General features: G+C 41.6%; 1 protein-coding gene across 1 annotated transcript in view; it reads right to left on the bottom strand.

Moving 5' to 3' along the window:
• Positions 1 to 59: 59 nt before the first annotated feature.
• LOC137258027 (transmembrane protein 143-like) overlaps positions 60 to 26,241 on the bottom strand; it is a 41,390-nt gene continuing 15,208 nt past the window's right edge. The window contains exons 3-6 of the mRNA XM_067795563.1: positions 7,686 to 7,845; positions 5,779 to 5,973; positions 3,695 to 4,322; positions 60 to 1,166 (exon numbers count right to left, since the gene is read on the bottom strand). Of these exons, the coding sequence (XP_067651664.1) occupies positions 850 to 1,166; positions 3,695 to 4,322; positions 5,779 to 5,973; positions 7,686 to 7,845 (1,300 nt within the window). The 3' untranslated portion in view covers positions 60 to 849. The remainder of the gene's footprint in view (positions 1,167 to 3,694; positions 4,323 to 5,778; positions 5,974 to 7,685; positions 7,846 to 26,241) is intronic.

The following is a 26,241-nucleotide window of genomic DNA, read 5'->3' as shown; positions in this document are numbered from 1 at the left end:
TGTCAACATTGATCCACACCAGTGTATAGCATACCTTACCAAAATAATGAATACGAAAGTCGAGGAATAAACACAATTTTATTTACAGACATTACCCCAGCTGAGAGGCCTATTTACAGCATACAGTAAACCAATACATGATCTGAGTAACAACTTCCTATATGGACATGTTGAAACTTCACAAATCAACAATTCCACTAATCGGAGTAATGCCTTTACTACAATGTCATGTGTTTGGATTTACATACATAACTTGGGAGTGAAACCATGATGTAACATGCACTTTATGTTATTGACCATAGCTTATAGAAAATGATTGCATAAATAATTTATCACATGTCCAAATGGACAGGAAAGGTATGGACAGACCATTTACTAAGTTTGCCTGTAAAGGTGGAATCTGTCTGAAACAGTTCCAACACAATGATTTGTTGAAGCTTCATGTAGGACACATTCTCACCTAAAGATGCATTCACATCCTCAAAAGCAGGATGAAGGGCTCCTCTAAAACCAATCTGAATTCATTCCCTTTCTGGATGTCCTGGAATACATCAATCACTTTTACCAAAACACTTTCAGTGTAAGAAAATATCTACCAAAACCAATATTCTATCATCCAAACACACCTTCCACTGTCATGACAAATTTGACACCTGACACTCAGAGATAATTCCGAACAACCAGAATTATACCCAAAGATTATTTAATATAAATACTATCATTAACCTGAAATCATTCAGCAAAAGTTATGCTTAGATCAGCATGTATCTTAAGATATGACTGACAGAGTTCATTCAAGATATTCAATATTATTTTCTAAAATGACTTCTCCTAAGTTGCTGGCATTCATTAAAACCAGCCATATTTTTTGGTCTTCCTCTCCTCGTCCTTGTACTCCTCCTCGGTCTCCAGGTACTCATCCCGATCATATCCCTCAGTGATGTCAGCCTCCTCTCCACGTGCTACCACTGACTGGGGTTGCTGAGGGAGGTTCCGCATGGCTGCATCCAAGGATAGCACATTCAGCTTGTCTCCCTTCTCACTTAGGAGTCCGAAACCCTTCAACAATTTCACTGCCTCAGAGGAGTCAAATTCAATCTTCACCCCGGTCTTCTTACTGATGAAATCTTCTGCCATCTTCTCAATCTGAACGGCTGTTATTCCACCTGAAAAATGTGATTAAGTAGCTGCCACAGTTACCCTTAATATTACATGTTCCTACATGTACTCATTGAAACGAGTAAGGGAACATCTGAAAGCACAAGTGTTCCTTTATTCCACTCCTGGTTTCTTCACAAGCTTTACATTGCAATGTGGGTGAAATTCTGGAAAAGAATAAAGGAACCCTTATGAGCCATTCTACTCTAAACTGTACAACCCTAAATGGGCCTCTATCCCCAATAGGGCCCCTGTTACAGTGCAAGTCAGTGTAAGGGGGATAACTCTTATTGCCCTTGTTCAAGGGTTGTGACCACATGGCAACGGTCTTGCCATGCTTGTATTTATGCCCATATTGAGCTGGAATAAACCCTCAAAAATCAGTGATAGTTGTCCTTCATACCACTACAACTTGTACTTTCATGTGCTCCCTTATTGGTTTCAAGAGCATATATATCACTAGTTCAAAACAGTTCTCAAATTGCAGTAAGCATATTCTGTACATCTCATCCAATCACAACCCCTTTAGAACATATACTTCCACATGTGTTACTCGATGGACGACACCCATACCTTCCGCAATCAAGTCAGTGTCTTCTTACAGCTAATCTGGCTAGCTGGGTGTAACCACATGTCACAGAGTATATCTTTAAAGTATTAAATGTATCAGATATTCAGTGTGAAGTTAGGTTTATCCTACCTCACATATTGAATTAATCCACTGGTTTGAGGTGGACAGAGGTTCCAAGACAAATGGAGATGTAAACATGGAATATGACATCAGACTTGTTCAATCCCCACAACGAAGAATGGAACTGAGGGTTGGCCTCGATGGAGTAACTATTGTGTATCATTGAAGGCAGAGGAGAGGAGGTATGATGAACAACCTATAGTTCATTGGCTCAAAAGGGTGAGTGAGTGAGTGAGTTTAGTTTTACGTCGCTCTCAGCAATATTCCAGCCATATGGCGGCAGTCTGTAGATAATCGAGTCTGGACCAGACAATCCAGTGACTAACAACATGAGCATCGATCTGCGCAATTGGGAACCGATGACATGTGTCAACCAAGTCAGCAAGCCTGACCACCCGATCCCGTTAGGTGCCTCTTACGGAAAAGGGGACCAATAAGCAATCATTAAAAAACACTGACACAGTTCACTATATGTTATGAGGGAGGAGTGCAGAGAAAGGGACAGGACAAGGAAAGAAACTGTGTCAATATTTTTTAGGACACTTTGTTGAACAAATTTTTTATTTTTAGGGCCTAAATTTCTGCAAAAACCTCACAAAGTTGGTCTGATATTCTGATTATGATCAGTGTTTATCATTGGAAATTTCATGTTTATTAGTGTTATCAGTTTTGCCAGAAGCACCTGTCTCAGCAACGCCTTCTTCATTTCAGGAATAGAAGGTACCAGAGGATGATTATATCACCTCAGATTGACAATCAATTTGGCGTTTCTGACATTTCTTGATATGCAATTGTTTAACTCCATCTTGGTGATCTGCCTAGGCTTAATACAATGAAAGAACCACATGCAAACTCTCTTAGAAGTCAAAAGTGGGGCTCAGAAATGCCGTATAAACACTAATAAAATAGACATGGCTGTAGAATCCATACACAGCAGAACAGATTTCTTTGTTTGCATTTAGCTGTAATTAGGAAGAGAGTGACTTAATTAGGGAAGGTAAACCCAGAGCATGTCAGTTACATGTGCACATCCGAAGAGTTGTTCATGACCTATGTAATACACAATAAGTTATCAGGAGAAATAAAATGTATATTCATTATCTTTTGTTATCAACATTACTTATAAAGAGTTCGCAGCAGTATAATACTGACCTCACATACCTTGTTAACATGATTATGTAGAGTGAGTGAGTGAGTTTAGTTTTACGCCGAACTCAGCAATATTCCAGCCGTATGGCAGCGGTCTGTAAATAATCGAGTGTGGACCAGACAGTCCAGTGACCAACAACATGAGTATTGATATGTGCAATTGGGAATCAATTACTTGCGTCAACCATGTCAGTGAGCCTGACCACCCAATCCCGTTAGATCCTCTTACGACAAGCATAGTCGCCTATTATGGCAAGCATGTGTTGCTGAAGGCCTATTCTACCCCAGTACCTTCACTGGTCTGATTATGTAGATATGGCCAGTAAGAGTATTAAACAGCACAGACTTCAGTAGTTAGCAAGATTATTTAGAGTAACGTATCAGGAGTATATCGTAATTAGAGCTGTGACAATATATTGTAGTATTGATAATCATGCTACTTTATCGAACGATAAATATATCAATACTTTTTAATTGTATCGTGATCCATATCATTGACCTTAATTTTGTTATTTTTTCAATAGAAATTGACAGTTACGTCAAAATTTACACCATTAGTTGACATAAAAAAAATATGTTTTAAAAGAAAATAATTAAAGACAGGACTTTGTGTTGTGAATCGACTCAAATTGTGTCTTTCTATATCTTGTATCATAAATTATCTGTATCATCACATCTCTAATCATAATACAGTACCAAGTTCTGCTGGGTTATGTTGACTGCTTGGCTTGGCTTTTTCTGATGGTGGTCGATTCGTCAGCAGGAAGGTGTATGTCAGCAAGGCTTCTTTGAAACTCTCGTCTTCCGCCCGATCCACCAACAATGTCAACAAGCCCCTGTTGTTGGCAATGTTCTTGAAGTACAGCATCCTGGACACGTCCACAAGGTAGCTGTTCCGTCGGTTCTTGTACACTGTCCACGCCCTGATTCCAACCATCCCAGTAATGGCAGTCACTATCAATGTCCAGTCAATTTTCATTTCTGCTAAAACTGTCACAACTTTGGCCACAACACCCACAGAAGCTAAGAATACAGACGATGACAACAAACCTTTGTCAAAAGTACTCATCTTTATCGTGCCATCTGGGAGAAGCATTTCTAATGAATTGATGGGCACTTCTTTGAAAGCCTTAAGCATGAGTTTGGAGTCTTTCTTCAGCCTTATAGCAAGCACAACCCTCTTGTAGTATTCCATAGGCTGTGGTATTGGTGTCCTGGTAACTTTACTGACCAGGCGCTCCCAGATGGATGGACCGTGAAGTGGTCTCTCACGTCCTAGTGCCCAGAACCGTAAAACATCATACCTGTTGGGATCCACGCTCACCTGTAATAAATCAACTGAATGAATTATTAACGAAATAAATATTATGTTAACATCAGATGTTAGTTTCCCTTGTGTATGAGCCTAGGAATACTGACCCTATTTCATGAAGGGCACTAGTTTATGCCGTCCACTTCACTATACAAAGTTTACAAAATTTCAACAGATGTTATCTCAGTTTCCAACACGTATGGGGTTGTAAGGAAACCCCTCTCCTCCACAGGCACCTGTGTGAGGCAGGAAAAAGTCCCGACCTTCAAGCCTTAACTGTCAACACTATGGCTGATACCCCTCCTCTATCACATCATAGTCAGTACACACTGGATCAGAGGGGATGCTGTGTCCATGACTCCCAAACCATCACTGAGAGAGAGAGCTAAGGCTTTGGATGGGCTGAACCTTTTCTGAGCTATAGACAGATTGCTGTGTCATGGACAAGGTGATGAGAATAGACAGATTGCTGTGTCATGGACAAGGTGATGAGAATAGACAGGGTGATGTGTCATGGACAAGGTGATGAGAATAGACAGGGTGATGTGTCATGGACAAGGTGATGAGAATAGACAGATTGCTGTGTCATGGACAAGGTGATGAGAATAGACAGGGTGATGTGTCATGGACAAGGTGATGAGAATAGACAGATTGCTGTGTCATGGACAAGGTGATGAGAATAGACAGGGTGATGTGTCATGGACAAGGTGATGAGAATAGACAGGGTGATGTGTCATGGACAAGGTGATGAGAATAGACAGATTGCTGTGTCATGGACAAGGTGATGAGAATAGACAGGGTGATGTGTCATGGACAAGGTGATGAGAATAGACAGGGTGATGTGTCATGGTTGTGGACATTGTTGAGAACATGGTAACAAGACTTGATTGAGTGAGTTATTTTAATTTCTCGCTGATTTTAGCATTATTCCAGCAAAATCATGGCAGGGGACACCAGACCTGGTCTGCACACTTTGGGCCCAAGTGGGGAATCGAACCCGGGCCTTCGGTGTAACATGCGAATACCTTAACTATTAGGCTACCCCACCAACCATTACTGTAAGTCTAGAACTGAATGATGAGGCGAGGGTGATGAATCAAGGACTGCATGTTGAGTCAAGGACTGTGAGATGAGTCAAGGACTGGGTGATGAATCAGGGACAAGGTGATAGAGTCAAGGACAGGGTGATAAAGTCAAAGACAGGGTGATAAAGTCAAAGACAGGGTGATGAGGCAAGGATGGAGTGACAAGTCAAGACCAAGTGATGTGATGAAGCAAGTCACATACAGACAGGGCCCTATCCTGACAAAACCAGTGACACACCCAGAGGACACTATCATACCACAAACACAGACACACCTACACAGAACCCTGCACATACTCCTCCCCATCCAGACAAGGCCCCACCCAGACTCCTATACTGCCACATCAAGACATGCCCATGCTACCACTCCCATTCTACACCTACCCGTACGCCTTCTCTGGCCTCGTGTTCCTCGAGGGCGCGGCTGACAGTGGAGGATGACAGTTCATGGAAGTTGGCTTTCTCCATGATGTCCTCCATCTGCTGCAGTAGCCAGAACTCATTGTCCAGCCGCTCACGACGCGTCCACTCACGTGTTGCGATAGTGTCCTTATCAGGGTTCAGAGGGTCAAATATGCGCTGAAAAAAGTTACAATCAATGTGCGACATTCAATGGTTTCATGTGTGTTACAAATAGTTGAAGATTTAACTTGTGTAGTGACACTGAAAACGCAAGAAAAGTTAATTGAAGTTTCAAAGGATCATAGTTTACTGGGATCTAAATTTACAGGTATCTTAGTTCAAAGAGATTTGTGTTCAAAGTTTACGCAGGTATGAGATTACAGAGATCCAAGTTTTTACGGTCTAAGTTGACAGTATGCGAAGAGATGAGGATAATGTAATTTTCTGCATAAAATTGATATTCTATACTTAACCTTACTCGTGCTTAATTTGCCTATCTCCTCCTCCCTGGTGAAGGTAGTGGAATACCTGAAATCCCTTGAAGTTCCCTTCTAAAAGAAGCAGACATAAAATACACTTACCCACCAGTAGCCTCCCCTTTCGCGCCAATTTGGTCACATGACCGACCATGCTTGTTACTTTCTCTCCTCATTGCCTGATGAGGGCAGCTGGAGGCACCTGGGGTTCCGGACATGACGATAAGTTGTTCAGTTATTTCTGTCCTTTACCTAAATTTATGTTGTATGAGGTATTTGGCTTATGTATATGCATCATGATTTGTGACTATTGTCTCTTCATTTAGCGCATATTCCATCGCAGTCTATGAAGTCTAGATCATCGGCGTCGAAGATGAATTCCTCTTCATCAAAGTCGTCACAGATTCACCATACTTTGAGGAAGAAATCTTTCGGTGAAGAGATCATCCCTCTACAGGAACGACATATCTATGATGAGCCACCATTGATTCTACACAACGAGCAGAATGTCAAGCGACATAGACAACTTTCATTGTCATCTAGATTGGCCCCTACTGCTTCGTCTCCGCTAAAGAACCCTTACAAGCGTTTTCAGACAACGCAGACTTCGGTCATTGCAGCAGACAACTCTACGAGTCAGCCGTCACTACACTCAGTGCAGCCATTCGACGCAGACACCTTCATGCAGCAGTTCACCACGCACATGATGAGCTTGATGGAGCATCGTTTTGAAGAAGAATGAAGACTGCAATCTTCAACTAAGTTGACTGCTGCTCTGTGTGAGCACTCAGCTAGATCTGCACTCACACCAGGGGATGAAGAGGAGACATATGCACACACCCACTTGAGAAGATTGTCACTATCATCTTTGTCATCCCATCGCAGCCCGGAGAGAGATCCACCCACGTAAAGTGAGTGAACCCACATGGGTGAGTGCGTTCACGTGAGTTATGCTCGTGTGAGGACGCTTGCTTGGGTGAGTGCACTCACAGGTCCACTCCTCAACGCAGAAGATCTTCATCAGTCTCCGCTTCCGCCGATAGCTCCAATATCTACGATTCCTGAGACGTTATCTACGGCATTCAAGTCAGCAACCAAGTATCAGCACCAACACATGTCACCGTTCAACGCTTGTCGTATCCCTCTTCATCATATGGAGCCCTTCATCAGAGCACGCTGAATTCCAAAATTCTTGTGTCGGGCGATTTGTAAGGAGAGAGTAACAAGCATGGTTGGTCATGTGACCAAATTGGCGCGAAAGGGGAGGCTACTGGTGGGTGAGTGTATTTTATGTCCGCTTCTTTTAGAAGGGAACATCAAGGGATTTCAGGTATTCCACTACCTTCGTCAGGGAGGAGGAAAAAAGCAATTAAGGTTAAGGAAAAATTCTAGGGTTTGTTTCTGCATACCCACCTTCAGCTCTTGAAGTACACCGTGGTACTTGTTGACTATAGCAGAGTCCAAAGCCAGAGCAAAATCATCGAACTTCCTTTTTTCTTCATCTGTGAGAAAGTCTTCCTCTTGCATGAGATGCCGAATGACAGACCTCCGTGTAATGGGGATGTAGCGCTCCCTGATGACAATATATGTTTCATATGTCAGTAACAGTTTCATGTTTCCACTGTCTGTAACAGTTTCATGTTTCAACTGTCCATAACAGTTTCAAGTTTCAACTGTCAATGCCATGCTATGTCTATTTCAGTAAAATAGGCTCGAAACCGTTCATATACACAATTCTTTCCACAAAAACACTATAGTCATCTGCCTACATTGAACATTAACAATGATAATAATTCTTTGAATACTGCCTCTAACACTTGATTGCCTTTTCCTGATACTTGTTTCTGAATCCACAAGTTTAATGTGAACATCACTCTCTAAATGTCCCTGTGTCCTTCCTTGGTCCTCCAGACACTATCAGCATAAATGATCTTAATGATGGCAAATTTGGATATATGCGGAAGGATGGCTGGGCCTTGCCTCATGTGTTAGAGATAGTATTCCAAGAATTCTAATTCACTGGTTTCACATTAATTTTTTACCCATTTTGTGCATTTTATTCCTTTTACTCATAATGTCATTCCAGAATATTCATATTAACTACAGTCAAATCACGTGCCACCCGTGAAGGTCCCGGGGTAGAATAGGCCTTCAGCAACCCATGCTTGCCATAAAAGGCGACTATGCTTGTTGTAAGAGTCGACTAACGGGATCAGGTGGTCAGGCTTGCTGACTTGGTTGACACATGTCATCGGTTCCCAATTGCGCAGACTGATGCTCATGTTGTTGATCACCAGATTGTCTGGTCCAGACTCGATTATTTACAGATCGCTGCCATATGGTTGGAATATTGCTGAGTGCAGCGTAAAACTAAACTCACTCTCTCACTCAAATCATGTGCCCCTCCAATATTCGTAACTTTGGTCTGCCTTATCCACAGCAATCATAATCATGTTGTATCTACTCACTAATACACATTATTCTTTATTCACATACATTCATTCTTCAAATGTCATATCTGCTACACGTGTGGACAACCACATGTCAACAAACTGAAAATAGCAAGATCACGCAAAACCACATCAGTGCAATTAAAATACACAATGAAAGAATATATTACTCATGGATAAATAACAGTTTCAGATACTATATTTTATATAACACGGCATGAGAATTCATCTCATTATATTATTTGGTATGTTTTGACTAAATAACTGGTAGATTGTCAGGAAACGTGCACTGCTGACTGCGATATATGCAAGACAAATACATGTGGTAATCTTAATTCTTGCATATAAAACAATGCCCAACAAAAAACAAATTAAACTGAAAAGGTAAATAATCTTGTCTCGTGACATTTACTTGCAAATTTGACGTCTGACAAAGTCATTTTCTTTTGTTTGCTTACACAAAACGATACGTCATTTCCTTAGGTCCAGAAAAAAGAACTTCACGAAAGTGTAACCCGTCAATAAGCTGACCACTTCCACTGCCTTTTTATCTAGTTAAAATTGGGCTTATCAACAGTTGTATATGGTACTAGCTGTCACAGTCCACTGGACTTGGCTTGGTTAGGGTTCAACAGTCTAGCCATAAATGTACAAATCAAAGTAGATAATACACCATCCACTGGGTTTGGCTCGGTTAGGGTTTAACAATCTAGCCATAAATGTACAAATCAAAGTAGATGATACACCATCCACTGGGTTTGGCTCGGTTAGGGTTCAACAATCTAGCCATAAATGTACAAATCAAAGTAGATGATACACCATCTACTGGGTTTGGCTCGGTTAGGGTTTAACAATCTAGCCATAAATGTACAAATCAAAGTAGATGATACACCATCCTCTGGGTCTGGCTCGGCTAGGGTTCAACAATCTAGCCAGAAATGTACAAATCAAAGTAGATAATACACCATCCACTGGGCTTGGCTCGGTTAGGGTTCAATAATCTAGCCATAAATGTACAAATCAAAGTAGATGATACACCATCCTCTGGGCTTGGCTCGGTTAGGGTTCAACAATCTAGCCATAAATGTACAAATCAAAGTAGATAATACACCATCCACTGGGCTTGGCTCGGGTAGGGTTTAACAATCTAGCCATAAATGTACAAATCAAAGTAGATGATACACCATCCTCTGGGCTTGGCTCGGTTAGGGTTCAACAATCTAGCCATAAATGTACAAATCAAAGTAGATAATACACCATCCACTGGGCTTGGCTCGGTTAGGGTTTAACAATCTAGCCATAAATGTACAAATCAAAGTAGATGATACACCATCCACTGGGCTTGGCTCGGTTAGGGTTCAACAATCTAGCCATAAATGTACAAATCAAAGTAGATGATACACCATCCTCTGGGCTTGGCTCGGTTAGGGTTCAACAATCTAGCCATAAATGTACAAATCAAAGTAGATAAAACGCCATCCTCTGGGCTTGGCTCGGTTAGGGTTCAACAATCTAGCCATAAATGTACAAATCAAAGTAGATAAAACGCCATCCTCTGGGCTTGGCTCGGTTAGGGTTCAACAATCTAGCCATAAATGTACAAATCAAAGTAGATGATACACCATCCACTGGGCTTGGCTCGGTTAGGGTTCAACAATCTAGCCATAAATGTACAAATCAAAGTAGATGATACACCATCCACTGGGTCTGGCTCGGTTAGGGTTCAACAATCTAGCCATAAATGTACAAATCAAAGTAGATGATACACCATCCTCTGGGCTTGGCTTGGTTAGGGTTCAACAATCTAGCCATAAATGTACAAATCAAAGTAGATGATACACCATCCTCTGGGTCTGGCTCGGTTAGGGTTCAACAATCTAGCCATAAATGTACAAATCAAAGTAGATGATACACCATCCTCTGGGTAAGGCTCGGTTAGGGTTCAACAATCTAGCCATAAATGTACAAATCAAAGTAGATGATACACCATCCTCTGGGTCTGGCTCGGTTAGGGTTCAACAATCTAGCCATAAATGTACAAATCAAAGTAGATAAAACACCATCCACTGGGTCTGGCTCGGTTAGGGTTCAACAATCTAGCCATAAATGTACAAATCAAAGTAGATAATACACCATCTACTGGGCTTGGCTCGGTTAGGGTTCAACAATCTAGCCATAAATGTACAAATCAAAGTAGATAATACACCATCCACTGGGCTTGGCTCGGTTAGGGTTCAACAATCTAGCCATAAATGTACAAATCAAAGTAGATGATACACCATCCACTGGGCTTGGCTCGGTTAGGGTTCAACAATCTAGCCATAAATGTACAAATCAAAGTAGATGATACACCATAATCTGGGTCTGGCTCGGTTAGGGTTCAACAATCTAGCCATAAATGTACAAATCAAAGTAGATGATACACAATCCTCTGGGTCTGGCTCGGTTAGGGTTCAACAATCTAGCCATAAATGTACAAATCAAAGTAGATGATACACCATCCTCTGGGTCTGGCTCGGTTAGGGTTCAACAATCTAGCCATAAATGTACAAATCAAAGTAGATGATACACCATCCACTGGGCTTGGCTCGGTTAGGGTTCAACAATCTAGCCATAAATGTACAAATCAAAGTAGATGATACACCATCCACTGGGCTTGGCTCGGTTAGGGTTCAACAATCTAGCCATAAATGTACAAATCAAAGTAGATAAAACGCCATCCACTGGGCTTGGCTCGGTTAGGGTTCAACAATCTAGCCATAAATGTACAAATCAAAGTAGATGATACACCATCCACTGGGCTTGGTTCGGTTAGGGTTCAACAATCTAGCCATAAATGTACAAATCAAAGTAGATAAAACGCCATCCACTGGGCTTGGCTCGGTTAGGGTTCAACAATCTAGCCATAAATGTACAAATCAAAGTAGATGATACACCATCCACTGGGTCTGGCTCGGTTAGGGTTCAACAATCTAGCCATAAATGTACAAATCAAAGTAGATAATACACCATCTACTGGGCTTGGCTCGGTTAGGGTTCAACAATCTAGCCATAAATGTACAAATCAAAGTAGATAATACACCATCCACTGGGCTTGGCTCGGTTAGGGTTCAACAATCTAGCCATAAATGTACAAATCAAAGTAGATGATACACCATCCACTGGGCTTGGCTCGGTTAGGGTTCAACAATCTAGCCATAAATGTACAAATCAAAGTAGATGATACACCATAATCTGGGTCTGGCTCGGTTAGGGTTCAACAATCTAGCCATAAATGTACAAATCAAAGTAGATGATACACAATCCTCTGGGTCTGGCTCGGTTAGGGTTCAACAATCTAGCCATAAATGTACAAATCAAAGTAGATGATACACCATCCTCTGGGTCTGGCTCGGTTAGGGTTCAACAATCTAGCCATAAATGTACAAATCAAAGTAGATGATACACCATCCACTGGGCTTGGCTCGGTTAGGGTTCAACAATCTAGCCATAAATGTACAAATCAAAGTAGATGATACACCATCCACTGGGCTTGGCTCGGTTAGGGTTCAACAATCTAGCCATAAATGTACAAATCAAAGTAGATAAAACGCCATCCACTGGGCTTGGCTCGGTTAGGGTTCAACAATCTAGCCATAAATGTACAAATCAAAGTAGATGATACACCATCCACTGGGCTTGGTTCGGTTAGGGTTCAACAATCTAGCCATAAATGTACAAATCAAAGTAGATAAAACGCCATCCACTGGGCTTGGCTCGGTTAGGGTTCAACAATCTAGCCATAAATGTACAAATCAAAGTAGATGATACACCATCCACTGGGTCTGGCTCGGTTAGGGTTCAACAATCTAGCCATAAATGTACAAATCAAAGTAGATGATACACCATCCACTGGGTTTGGCTCGGTTAGGGTTCAACAATCTAGCCATAAATGTACAAATCAAAGTAGATGATACACCATCCACTGGGCTTGGCTCGGTTAGGGTTCAACAATCTAGCCATAAATGTACAAATCAAAGTAGATAAAACGCCATCCACTGGGCTTGGCTCGGTTAGGGTTCAACAATCTAGCCATAAATGTACAAATCAAAGTAGATGATACACCATCCACTGGGCTTGGCTCGATTTGGATTCAACAATCTAGCCATAAATGTACAAATCAAAGTAGATGATACACCATCCACTGGGCTTGGCTCGGTTAGGGTTCAACAATCTAGCCATAAATGTACAAATCAAAGTAGATGATACACCATCCACTGGGCTTGGTTCGGTTAGGGTTCAACAATCTAGCCATAAATGTACAAATCAAAGTAGATAAAACGCCATCCACTGGGCTTGGCTCGGTTAGGGTTCAACAATCTAGCCATAAATGTACAAATTAAACTAGATGATACACCATCCACTGGGCTTGGCTCGGTTAGGGTTCAACAATCTAGCCATAAATGTACAAATCAAAGTAGATGATACACCATCCACTGGGCTTGGTTCGGTTAGGGTTCAACAATCTAGCCATAAATGTACAAATCAAAGTAGATGATACACCATCCACTGGGCTTGGTTCGGTTAGGGTTCAACAATCTAGCCATAAATGTACAAATCAAAGTAGATAAAACACCATCCACTGGGTCTGGCTCGGTTAGGGTTCAACAATCTAGCCATAAATGTACAAATCAAAGTAGATAATACACCATCTACTGGGTCTGGCTCGGTTAGGGTTCAACAATCTAGCCATAAATGTACAAATCAAAGTAGATAAAACACCATCCACTGGGTCTGGCTCGGTTAGGGTTCAACAATCTAGCCATAAATGTACAAATCAAAGTAGATAATACACCATCTACTGGGTCTGGCTCGGTTAGGGTTCAACAATCTAGCCATAAATGTACAAATCAAAGTAGATGATACACCATCCTCTGGGTCTGGCTCGGTTAGGGTTCAACAATCTAGCCATAAATGTACAAATCAAAGTAGATAATACACCATCCACTGGGCTTGGCTCGGTTAGGGTTCAACAATCTAGCCATAAATGTACAAATCAAAGTAGATGATACACCATCTACTGGGCTTGGCTCGGTTAGGGTTCAACAATCTAGCCATAAATGTACAAATCAAAGTAGATAATACACCATCCACTGGGTCTGGCTCGGTTAGGGTTCAACAATCTAGCCATAAATGTACAAATCAAAGTAGATAATACACCATCTACTGGGTCTGGCTCGGTTAGGGTTCAACAATCTAGCCATAAATGTACAAATCAAAGTAGATGATACACCATCCACTGGGTCTGGCTCGGTTAGGGTTCAACAATCTAGCCATAAATGTACAAATCAAAGTAGATGATACACCATCCTCTGGGTCTGGCTCGGCTAGGGTTCAACAATCTAGCCATAAATGTACAAATCAAAGTAGATGATACACCATCCACTGGGCTTGCTTCGGTTAGGGTTCAACAATCTAGCCATAAATGTACAAATCAAAGTAGATAAAACGCCATCCACTGGGCTTGGCTCGGTTAGGGTTCAACAATCTAGCCATAAATGTACAAATCAAAGTAGATAATACACCATCCACTGGGTCTGGCTCGGTTAGGGTTCAACAATCTAGCCATAAATGTACAAATCAAAGTAGATAATACGCCATCCACTGGGCTTGGCTCGGTTAGGGTTCAACAATCTAGCCATAAATGTACAAATCAAAGTAGATAATACACCATCCACTGGGCTTGGCTCGGTTAGGGTTCAACAATCTAGCCATAAATGTACAAATCAAAGTAGATGATACACCATCCTCTGGGCTTGGCTCGGTTAGGGTTCAACAATCTAGCCATAAATGTACAAATCAAAGTAGATAATACACCATCCACTGGGCTTGGCTCGGGTAGGGTTTAACAATCTAGCCATAAATGTACAAATCAAAGTAGATGATACACCATCCTCTGGGCTTGGCTCGGTTAGGGTTCAACAATCTAGCCATAAATGTACAAATCAAAGTAGATAATACACCATCCACTGGGCTTGGCTCGGTTAGGGTTTAACAATCTAGCCATAAATGTACAAATCAAAGTAGATGATACACCATCCACTGGGCTTGGCTCGGTTAGGGTTCAACAATCTAGCCATAAATGTACAAATCAAAGTAGATGATACACCATCCTCTGGGCTTGGCTCGGTTAGGGTTCAACAATCTAGCCATAAATGTACAAATCAAAGTAGATAAAACGCCATCCTCTGGGCTTGGCTCGGTTAGGGTTCAACAATCTAGCCATAAATGTACAAATCAAAGTAGATAAAACGCCATCCTCTGGGCTTGGCTCGGTTAGGGTTCAACAATCTAGCCATAAATGTACAAATCAAAGTAGATGATACACCATCCACTGGGCTTGGCTCGGTTAGGGTTCAACAATCTAGCCATAAATGTACAAATCAAAGTAGATGATACACCATCCACTGGGTCTGGCTCGGTTAGGGTTCAACAATCTAGCCATAAATGTACAAATCAAAGTAGATGATACACCATCCTCTGGGCTTGGCTTGGTTAGGGTTCAACAATCTAGCCATAAATGTACAAATCAAAGTAGATGATACACCATCCTCTGGGTCTGGCTCGGTTAGGGTTCAACAATCTAGCCATAAATGTACAAATCAAAGTAGATGATACACCATCCTCTGGGTCTGGCTCGGTTAGGGTTCAACAATCTAGCCATAAATGTACAAATCAAAGTAGATGATACACCATCCTCTGGGTCTGGCTCGGTTAGGGTTCAACAATCTAGCCATAAATGTACAAATCAAAGTAGATAAAACACCATCCACTGGGTCTGGCTCGGTTAGGGTTCAACAATCTAGCCATAAATGTACAAATCAAAGTAGATAATACACCATCTACTGGGCTTGGCTCGGTTAGGGTTCAACAATCTAGCCATAAATGTACAAATCAAAGTAGATAATACACCATCCACTGGGCTTGGCTCGGTTAGGGTTCAACAATCTAGCCATAAATGTACAAATCAAAGTAGATGATACACCATCCACTGGGCTTGGCTCGGTTAGGGTTCAACAATCTAGCCATAAATGTACAAATCAAAGTAGATGATACACCATAATCTGGGTCTGGCTCGGTTAGGGTTCAACAATCTAGCCATAAATGTACAAATCAAAGTAGATGATACACAATCCTCTGGGTCTGGCTCGGTTAGGGTTCAACAATCTAGCCATAAATGTACAAATCAAAGTAGATGATACACCATCCTCTGGGTCTGGCTCGGTTAGGGTTCAACAATCTAGCCATAAATGTACAAATCAAAGTAGATGATACACCATCCACTGGGCTTGGCTCGGTTAGGGTTCAACAATCTAGCCATAAATGTACAAATCAAAGTAGATGATACACCATCCACTGGGCTTGGCTCGGTTAGGGTTCAACAATCTAGCCATAAATGTACAAATCAAAGTAGATAAAACGCCATCCACTGGGCTTGGCTCGGTTAGGGTTCAACAATCTAGCCATAAATGTACAAATCAAAGTAGATGATACACCATCCACTGGGCTTGGTTCGGTTAGGGTTCAACAATCTAGCCATAAATGTACAAATCAAAGTAGATAAAACGCCATCCACTGGGCTTGGCTCGGTTAGGGTTCAACAATCTAGCCATAAATGTACAAATCAAAGTAGATAAAACACCATCCACTGGGTCTGGCTCGGTTAGGGTTCAACAATCTAGCCATAAATGTACAAATCAAAGTAGATGATACACCATCCACTGGGCTTGGCTCGGTTAGGGTTCAACAATCTAGCCATAAATGTACAAATCAAAGTAGATGATACACCATCCACTGGGCTTGGCTCGGTTAGGGTTCAACAATCTAGCCATAAATGTACAAATCAAAGTAGATAAAACGCCATCCACTGGGCTTGGCTCGGTTAGGGTTCAACAATCTAGCCATAAATGTACAAATCAAAGTAGATGATACACCATCCACTGGGCTTGGCTCGATTTGGATTCAACAATCTAGCCATAAATGTACAAATCAAAGTAGATGATACACCATCCACTGGGCTTGGCTCGGTTAGGGTTCAACAATCTAGCCATAAATGTACAAATCAAAGTAGATGATACACCATCCACTGGGCTTGGTTCGGTTAGGGTTCAACAATCTAGCCATAAATGTACAAATCAAAGTAGATAATACGCCATCCACTGGGCTTGGCTCGGTTAGGGTTCAACAATCTAGCCATAAATGTACAAATTAAACTAGATGATACACCATCCACTGGGCTTGGCTCGGTTAGGGTTCAACAATCTAGCCATAAATGTACAAATCAAAGTAGATGATACACCATCCACTGGGCTTGGTTCGGTTAGGGTTCAACAATCTAGCCATAAATGTACAAATCAAAGTAGATGATACACCATCCACTGGGCTTGGTTCGGTTAGGGTTCAACAATCTAGCCATAAATGTACAAATCAAAGTAGATAAAACACCATCCACTGGGTCTGGCTCGGTTAGGGTTCAACAATCTAGCCATAAATGTACAAATCAAAGTAGATAATACACCATCTACTGGGTCTGGCTCGGTTAGGGTTCAACAATCTAGCCATAAATGTACAAATCAAAGTAGATAAAACACCATCCACTGGGTCTGGCTCGGTTAGGGTTCAACAATCTAGCCATAAATGTACAAATCAAAGTAGATAATACACCATCTACTGGGTCTGGCTCGGTTAGGGTTCAACAATCTAGCCATAAATGTACAAATCAAAGTAGATGATACACCATCCTCTGGGTCTGGCTCGGTTAGGGTTCAACAATCTAGCCATAAATGTACAAATCAAAGTAGATAATACACCATCCACTGGGCTTGGCTCGGTTAGGGTTCAACAATCTAGCCATAAATGTACAAATCAAAGTAGATGATACACCATCTACTGGGCTTGGCTCGGTTAGGGTTCAACAATCTAGCCATAAATGTACAAATCAAAGTAGATAATACACCATCCACTGGGTCTGGCTCGGTTAGGGTTCAACAATCTAGCCATAAATGTACAAATCAAAGTAGATAATACACCATCTACTGGGTCTGGCTCGGTTAGGGTTCAACAATCTAGCCATAAATGTACAAATCAAAGTAGATGATACACCATCCACTGGGTCTGGCTCGGTTAGGGTTCAACAATCTAGCCATAAATGTACAAATCAAAGTAGATGATACACCATCCTCTGGGTCTGGCTCGGCTAGGGTTCAACAATCTAGCCATAAATGTACAAATCAAAGTAGATGATACACCATCCACTGGGCTTGCTTCGGTTAGGGTTCAACAATCTAGCCATAAATGTACAAATCAAAGTAGATAAAACGCCATCCACTGGGCTTGGCTCGGTTAGGGTTCAACAATCTAGCCATAAATGTACAAATCAAAGTAGATAATACACCATCCACTGGGTCTGGCTCGGTTAGGGTTCAACAATCTAGCCATAAATGTACAAATCAAAGTAGATAATACGCCATCCACTGGGCTTGGCTCGGTTAGGGTTCAACAATCTAGCCATAAATGTACAAATCAAAGTAGATAAAACACCATCCACTGGGTCTGGCTCGGTTAGGGTTCAACAATCTAGCCATAAATGTACAAATCAAAGTAGATAATACACCATCTACTGGGTCTGGCTCGGTTAGGGTTCAACAATCTAGCCATAAATGTACAAATCAAAGTAGATGATACACCATCCTCTGGGTCTGGCTCGGTTAGGGTTCAACAATCTAGCCATAAATGTACAAATCAAAGTAGATAATACACCATCCACTGGGCTTGGCTCGGTTAGGGTTCAACAATCTAGCCATAAATGTACAAATCAAAGTAGATGATACACCATCTACTGGGCTTGGCTCGGTTAGGGTTCAACAATCTAGCCATAAATGTACAAATCAAAGTAGATAATACACCATCCACTGGGTCTGGCTCGGTTAGGGTTCAACAATCTAGCCATAAATGTACAAATCAAAGTAGATAATACACCATCTACTGGGTCTGGCTCGGGTAGGGTTCAACAATCTAGCCATAAATGTACAAATCAAAGTAGATGATACACCATCCACTGGGTCTGGCTCGGTTAGGGTTCAACAATCTAGCCATAAATGTACAAATCAAAGTAGATGATACACCATCCACTGGGTCTGGCTCGGTTAGGGTTCAACAATCTAGCCATAAATGTACAAATCAAAGTAGATGATACACCATCCTCTGGGTCTGGCTCGGCTAGGTTTCAACAATCTAGCCATAAATGTACAAATCAAAGTAGATGATACACCATCCACTGGGCTTGCTTCGGTTAGGGTTCAACAATCTAGCCATAAATGTACAAATCAAAGTAGATAAAACGCCATCCACTGGGCTTGGCTCGGTTAGGGTTCAACAATCTAGCCATAAATGTACAAATCAAAGTAGATAATACACCATCCACTGGGTCTGGCTCGGTTAGGGTTCAACAATCTAGCCATAAATGTACAAATCAAAGTAGATGATACACCATCCACTGGGTCTGGCTCGGTTAGGGTTCAACAATCTAGCCATAAATGTACAAATCAAAGTAGATGATACACCATCCACTGGGTCTGGTTCGGTTAGGGTTCAACAATCTAGCCATAAATGTACAAATCAAAGTAGATGATACACCATCCTCTGGGCTTGGTTCGGTTAGGGTTCAACAATCTAGCCATAAATGTACAAATCAAAGTAGATAAAACACCATCCACTGGGTCTGGCTCGGTTAGGGTTCAACAATCTAGCCATAAATGTACAAATCAAAGTAGATGATACACCATCCACTGGGCTTGGCTCGGTTAGGGTTCAACAATCTAGCCATAAATGTACAAATCAAAGTAGATAAAACGCCATCCACTGGGCTTGGCTCGGTTAGGGTTCAACAATCTAGCCATAAATGTACAAATCAAAGTAGATAAAACGCCATCCACTGGGCTTGGCTCGGTTAGGGTTCAACAATCTAGCCATAAATGTACAAATCAAAGTAGATAAAACGCCATCCACTGGGCTTGGCTCGGTTAGGGTTCAACAATCTAGCCATAAATGTACAAATCAAAGTAGATAAAACGCCATCCACTGGGCTTGGCTCGGTTAGGGTTTAACAATCTAGCCATAAATGTACAAATCAAAGTAGATAACACGCCATCCACTGGGTCTGGCTCGGGTAGGGTTTAACAATCTAGCCATAAATGTACAAATCAAAGTAGATGATACACCATCCACTGGGCTTGGTTCGGTTAGGGTTCAACAATCTAGCCATAAATGTACAAATCAAAGTAGATAATACACCATCCACTGGGCTTGGCTCGGTTAGGGTTCAACAATCTAGCCATAAATGTACAAATCAAAGTAGATGATACACCATCCACTGGGCTTGGCTCGGTTAGGGTTCAACAATCTAGCCATAAATGTACAAATCAAAGTAGATAAAACGCCATCCACTGGGCTTGGCTCGGTTAGGGTTCAACAATCTAGCCATAAATGTACAAATCAAAGTAGATAAAAAGCCATCCACTGGGCTTGGCTCGGTTAGGGTTCAACAATCTAGCCATAAATGTACAAATCAAAGTAGATAAAACGCCATCCACTGGGCTTGGCTCGGTTAGGGTTCAACAATCTAGCCATAAATGTACAAATCAAAGTAGATAAAACGCCATCCACTGGGCTTGGCTCGGTTAGGGTTCAACAATCTAGCCATAAATGTACAAATCAAAGTAGATAAAACGCCATCCACTGGGCTTGGCTCGGTTCGGGTTCAACAATCTAGCCATAAATGTACAAATCAAAGTAGATAAAACGCCATCCACTGGGCTTGGCTCGGTTAGGGTTCAACAATCTAGCCATAAATGTACAAATCAAAGTAGATGATACACCATCCTCTGGGTCTGGCTCGGTTAGGGTTCAACAATCTAGCCATAAATGTACAAATCAAAGTAGATGATACACCATCCACTGGGTCTGGTTCGGTTAGGGTTCAACAATCTAGCCATAAATGTACAAATCAAAGTAGATGATACACCATCCTCTGGGCTTGGTTCGGTTAGGGTTTAACAATCTAGCCATAAATGTACAAATCAAAGTAGATAAAACACCATCCACTGGGTCTGGCTCGGTTAGGGTTCAACAATCTAGCCATAAATGTACAAATCAAAGTAGATGATACACGATCCACTGGGCTTGGCTCGGTTAGGGTTCAACAATCTAGCCATAAATGTACAAATCAAAGTAGATAAAACGCCATCCACTGGGCTTGGCTCGGTTAGGGTTCAACAATCTAGCCATAAATGTACAAATCAAAGTAGATAAAACGCCATCCACTGGGCTTGGCTCGGTTAGGGTTCAACAATCTAGCCATAAATGTACAAATCAAAGTAGATAAAACGCCATCCACTGGGCTTGGCTCAGTTAGGGTTTAACAATCTAGCCATAAATGTACAAATCAAAGTAGATAACACGCCATCCACTGGGTCTGGCTCGGGTAGGGTTTAACAATCTAGCCATAAATGTACAAATCAAAGTAGATGATACACCATCCACTGGGCTTGGTTCGGTTAGGGTTCAACAATCTAGCCATAAATGTACAAATCAAAGTAGATAAAACACCATCCACTGGGCTTGGCTCGGTTAGGGTTCAACAATCTAGCCATAAATGTACAAATCAAAGTAGATGATACACCATCCACTGGGCTTGGCTCGGTTAGGGTTCAACAATCTAGCCATAAATGTACAAATCAAAGTAGATAAAACGCCATCCACTGGGCTTGGCTCGGCTAGGGTTCAACAATCTAGCCATAAATGTACAAATCAAAGTAGATAAAACACCATCCACTGGGCTTGGCTCGGTTAGGGTTCAACAATCTAGCCATAAATGTACAAATCAAAGTAGATAAAACGCCATCCACTGGGCTTGGCTCGGTTAGGGTTCAACAATCTAGCCATAAATGTACAAATCAAAGTAGATAAAACGCCATCCACTGGGCTTGGCTCGGTTAGGGTTCAACAATCTAGCCATAAATGTACAAATCAAAGTAGATAAAACGCCATCCACTGGGCTTGGCTCGGTTAGGGTTCAACAATCTAGCCATAAATGTACAAATCAAAGTAGATAAAACGCCATCCACTGGGCTTGGCTCGGTTAGGGTTCAACAATCTAGCCATAAATGTACAAATCAAAGTAGATGATACACCATCCTCTGGGTCTGGCTCGGTTAGGGTTCAACAATCTAGCCATAAATGTACAAATCAAAGTAGATGATACACCATCCACTGGGTCTGGCTCGGTTAGGGTTCAACAATCTAGCCATAAATGTACAAATCAAAGTAGATAATACACCATCTACTGGGTCTGGCTCGGTTAGGGTTCAACAATCTAGCCATAAATGTACAAATCAAAGTAGATGATACACCATCCTCTGGGTCTGGCTCGGTTAGGGTTCAACAATCTAGCCATAAATGTACAAATCAAAGTAGATAATACACCATCCACTGGGCTTGGCTCGGTTAGGGTTCAACAATCTAGCCATAAATGTACAAATCAAAGTAGATGATACACCATCTACTGGGCTTGGCTCGGTTAGGGTTCAACAATCTAGCCATAAATGTACAAATCAAAGTAGATAATACACCATCCACTGGGTCTGGCTCGGTTAGGGTTCAACAATCTAGCCATAAATGTACAAATCAAAGTAGATAATACACCATCTACTGGGTCTGGCTCGGGTAGGGTTCAACAATCTAGCCATAAATGTACAAATCAAAGTAGATGATACACCATCCACTGGGTCTGGCTCGGTTAGGGTTCAACAATCTAGCCATAAATGTACAAATCAAAGTAGATGATACACCATCCACTGGGTCTGGCTCGGTTAGGGTTCAACAATCTAGCCATAAATGTACAAATCAAAGTAGATGATACACCATCCTCTGGGTCTGGCTCGGCTAGGGTTCAACAATCTAGCCATAAATGTACAAATCAAAGTAGATGATACACCATCCACTGGGCTTGCTTCGGTTAGGGTTCAACAATCTAGCCATAAATGTACAAATCAAAGTAGATAAAACGCCATCCACTGGGCTTGGCTCGGTTAGGGTTCAACAATCTAGCCATAAATGTACAAATCAAAGTAGATAATACACCATCCACTGGGTCTGGCTCGGTTAGGGTTCAACAATCTAGCCATAAATGTACAAATCAAAGTAGATGATACACCATCCACTGGGTCTGGCTCGGTTAGGGTTCAACAATCTAGCCATAAATGTACAAATCAAAGTAGATAAAACGCCATCCACTGGGCTTAGCTCGGTTAGGGTTCAACAATCTAGCCATAAATGTACAAATCAAAGTAGATAAAACGCCATCCTCTGGGTCTGGCTCGGCTAGGGTTCAACAATCTAGCCATAAATGTACAAATCAAAGTAGATGATACACCATCCACTGGGCTTGCTTCGGTTAGGGTTCAACAATCTAGCCATAAATGTACAAATCAAAGTAGATAAAACGCCATCCACTGGGCTTGGCTCGGTTAGGGTTCAACAATCTAGCCATAAATGTACAAATCAAAGTAGATAATACACCATCCACTGGGTCTGGCTCGGTTAGGGTTCAACAATCTAGCCATAAATGTACAAATCAAAGTAGATGATACACCATCCACTGGGTCTGGCTCGGTTAGGGTTCAACAATCTAGCCATAAATGTACAAATCAAAGTAGATAAAACGCCATCCACTGGGCTTAGCTCGGTTAGGGTTCAACAATCTAGCCATAAATGTACAAATCAAAGTAGATAAAACGCCATCCACTGGGCTTGGCTCGGTTAGGGTTTAACAATCTAGCCATAAATGTACAAATCAAAGTAGATAACACGCCATCCACTGGGTCTGGCTCGGGTAGGGTTTAACAATCTAGCCATAAATGTACAAATCAAAGTAGATGATACACCATCCACTGGGCTTGGTTCGGTTAGGGTTCAACAATCTAGCCATAAATGTACAAATCAAAGTAGATAATACACCATCCACTGGGCTTGGCTCGGTTAGGGTTCAACAATCTAGCCATAAATGTACAAATCAAAGTAGATGATACACCATCCACTGGGCTTGGCTCGGTTAGGGTTCAACAATCTAGCCATAAATGTACAAATCAAAGTAGATAAAACGCCATCCACTGGGCTTGGCTCGGTTAGGGTTCAACAATCTAGCCATAAATGTACAAATCAAAGTAGATAAAAAGCCATCCACTGGGCTTGGCTCGGTTAGGGTTCAACAATCTAGCCATAAATGTACAAATCAAAGTAGATAAAACGCCATCCACTGGGCTTGGCTCGGTTAGGGTTCAACAATCTAGCCATAAATGTACAAATCAAAGTAGATAAAACGCCATCCACTGGGCTTGGCTCGGTTAGGGTTCAACAATCTAGCCATAAATGTACAAATCAAAGTAGATAAAACGCCATCCACTGGGCTTGGCTCGGTTAGGGTTCAACAATCTAGCCATAAATGTACAAATCAAAGTAGATAAAACGCCATCCACTGGGCTTGGCTCGGTTAGGGTTCAACAATCTAGCCATAAATGTACAAATCAAAGTAGATGATACACCATCCTCTGGGTCTGGCTCGGTTAGGGTTCAACAATCTAGCCATAAATGTACAAATCAAAGTAGATGATACACCATCCACTGGGTCTGGTTCGGTTAGGGTTCAACAATCTAGCCATAAATGTACAAATCAAAGTAGATGATACACCATCCTCTGGGCTTGGTTCGGTTAGGGTTTAACAATCTAGCCATAAATGTACAAATCAAAGTAGATAAAACACCATCCACTGGGTCTGGCTCGGTTAGGGTTCAACAATCTAGCCATAAATGTACAAATCAAAGTAGATGATACACGATCCACTGGGCTTGGCTCGGTTAGGGTTCAACAATCTAGCCATAAATGTACAAATCAAAGTAGATAAAACGCCATCCACTGGGCTTGGCTCGGTTAGGGTTCAACAATCTAGCCATAAATGTACAAATCAAAGTAGATAAAACGCCATCCACTGGGCTTGGCTCGGTTAGGGTTCAACAATCTAGCCATAAATGTACAAATCAAAGTAGATAAAACGCCATCCACTGGGCTTGGCTCAGTTAGGGTTTAACAATCTAGCCATAAATGTACAAATCAAAGTAGATAACACGCCATCCACTGGGTCTGGCTCGGGTAGGGTTTAACAATCTAGCCATAAATGTACAAATCAAAGTAGATGATACACCATCCACTGGGCTTGGTTCGGTTAGGGTTCAACAATCTAGCCATAAATGTACAAATCAAAGTAGATAAAACACCATCCACTGGGCTTGGCTCGGTTAGGGTTCAACAATCTAGCCATAAATGTACAAATCAAAGTAGATGATACACCATCCACTGGGCTTGGCTCGGTTAGGGTTCAACAATCTAGCCATAAATGTACAAATCAAAGTAGATAAAACGCCATCCACTGGGCTTGGCTCGGCTAGGGTTCAACAATCTAGCCATAAATGTACAAATCAAAGTAGATAAAACACCATCCACTGGGCTTGGCTCGGTTAGGGTTCAACAATCTAGCCATAAATGTACAAATCAAAGTAGATAAAACGCCATCCACTGGGCTTGGCTCGGTTAGGGTTCAACAATCTAGCCATAAATGTACAAATCAAAGTAGATAAAACGCCATCCACTGGGCTTGGCTCGGTTAGGGTTCAACAATCTAGCCATAAATGTACAAATCAAAGTAGATAAAACGCCATCCACTGGGCTTGGCTCGGTTAGGGTTCAACAATCTAGCCATAAATGTACAAATCAAAGTAGATAAAACGCCATCCACTGGGCTTGGCTCGGTTAGGGTTCAACAATCTAGCCATAAATGTACAAATCAAAGTAGATGATACACCATCCTCTGGGTCTGGCTCGGTTAGGGTTCAACAATCTAGCCATAAATGTACAAATCAAAGTAGATGATACACCATCCACTGGGTCTGGCTCGGCTAGGGTTCAACAATCTAGCCATAAATGTACAAATCAAAGTAGATAATACACCATCTACTGGGTCTGGCTCGGTTAGGGTTCAACAATCTAGCCATAAATGTACAAATCAAAGTAGATGATACACCATCCTCTGGGTCTGGCTCGGTTAGGGTTCAACAATCTAGCCATAAATGTACAAATCAAAGTAGATAATACACCATCCACTGGGCTTGGCTCGGTTAGGGTTCAACAATCTAGCCATAAATGTACAAATCAAAGTAGATGATACACCATCTACTGGGCTTGGCTCGGTTAGGGTTCAACAATCTAGCCATAAATGTACAAATCAAAGTAGATAATACACCATCCACTGGGTCTGGCTCGGTTAGGGTTCAACAATCTAGCCATAAATGTACAAATCAAAGTAGATAATACACCATCTACTGGGTCTGGCTCGGGTAGGGTTCAACAATCTAGCCATAAATGTACAAAT

Source organism: Haliotis asinina, chromosome 12 (genome assembly GCF_037392515.1).
Source record: "Haliotis asinina isolate JCU_RB_2024 chromosome 12, JCU_Hal_asi_v2, whole genome shotgun sequence".
Taxonomy (NCBI): Eukaryota; Metazoa; Mollusca; class Gastropoda; order Lepetellida; family Haliotidae; genus Haliotis; species Haliotis asinina.
This window is presented reverse-complemented; position numbering and strand designations above follow the sequence as displayed.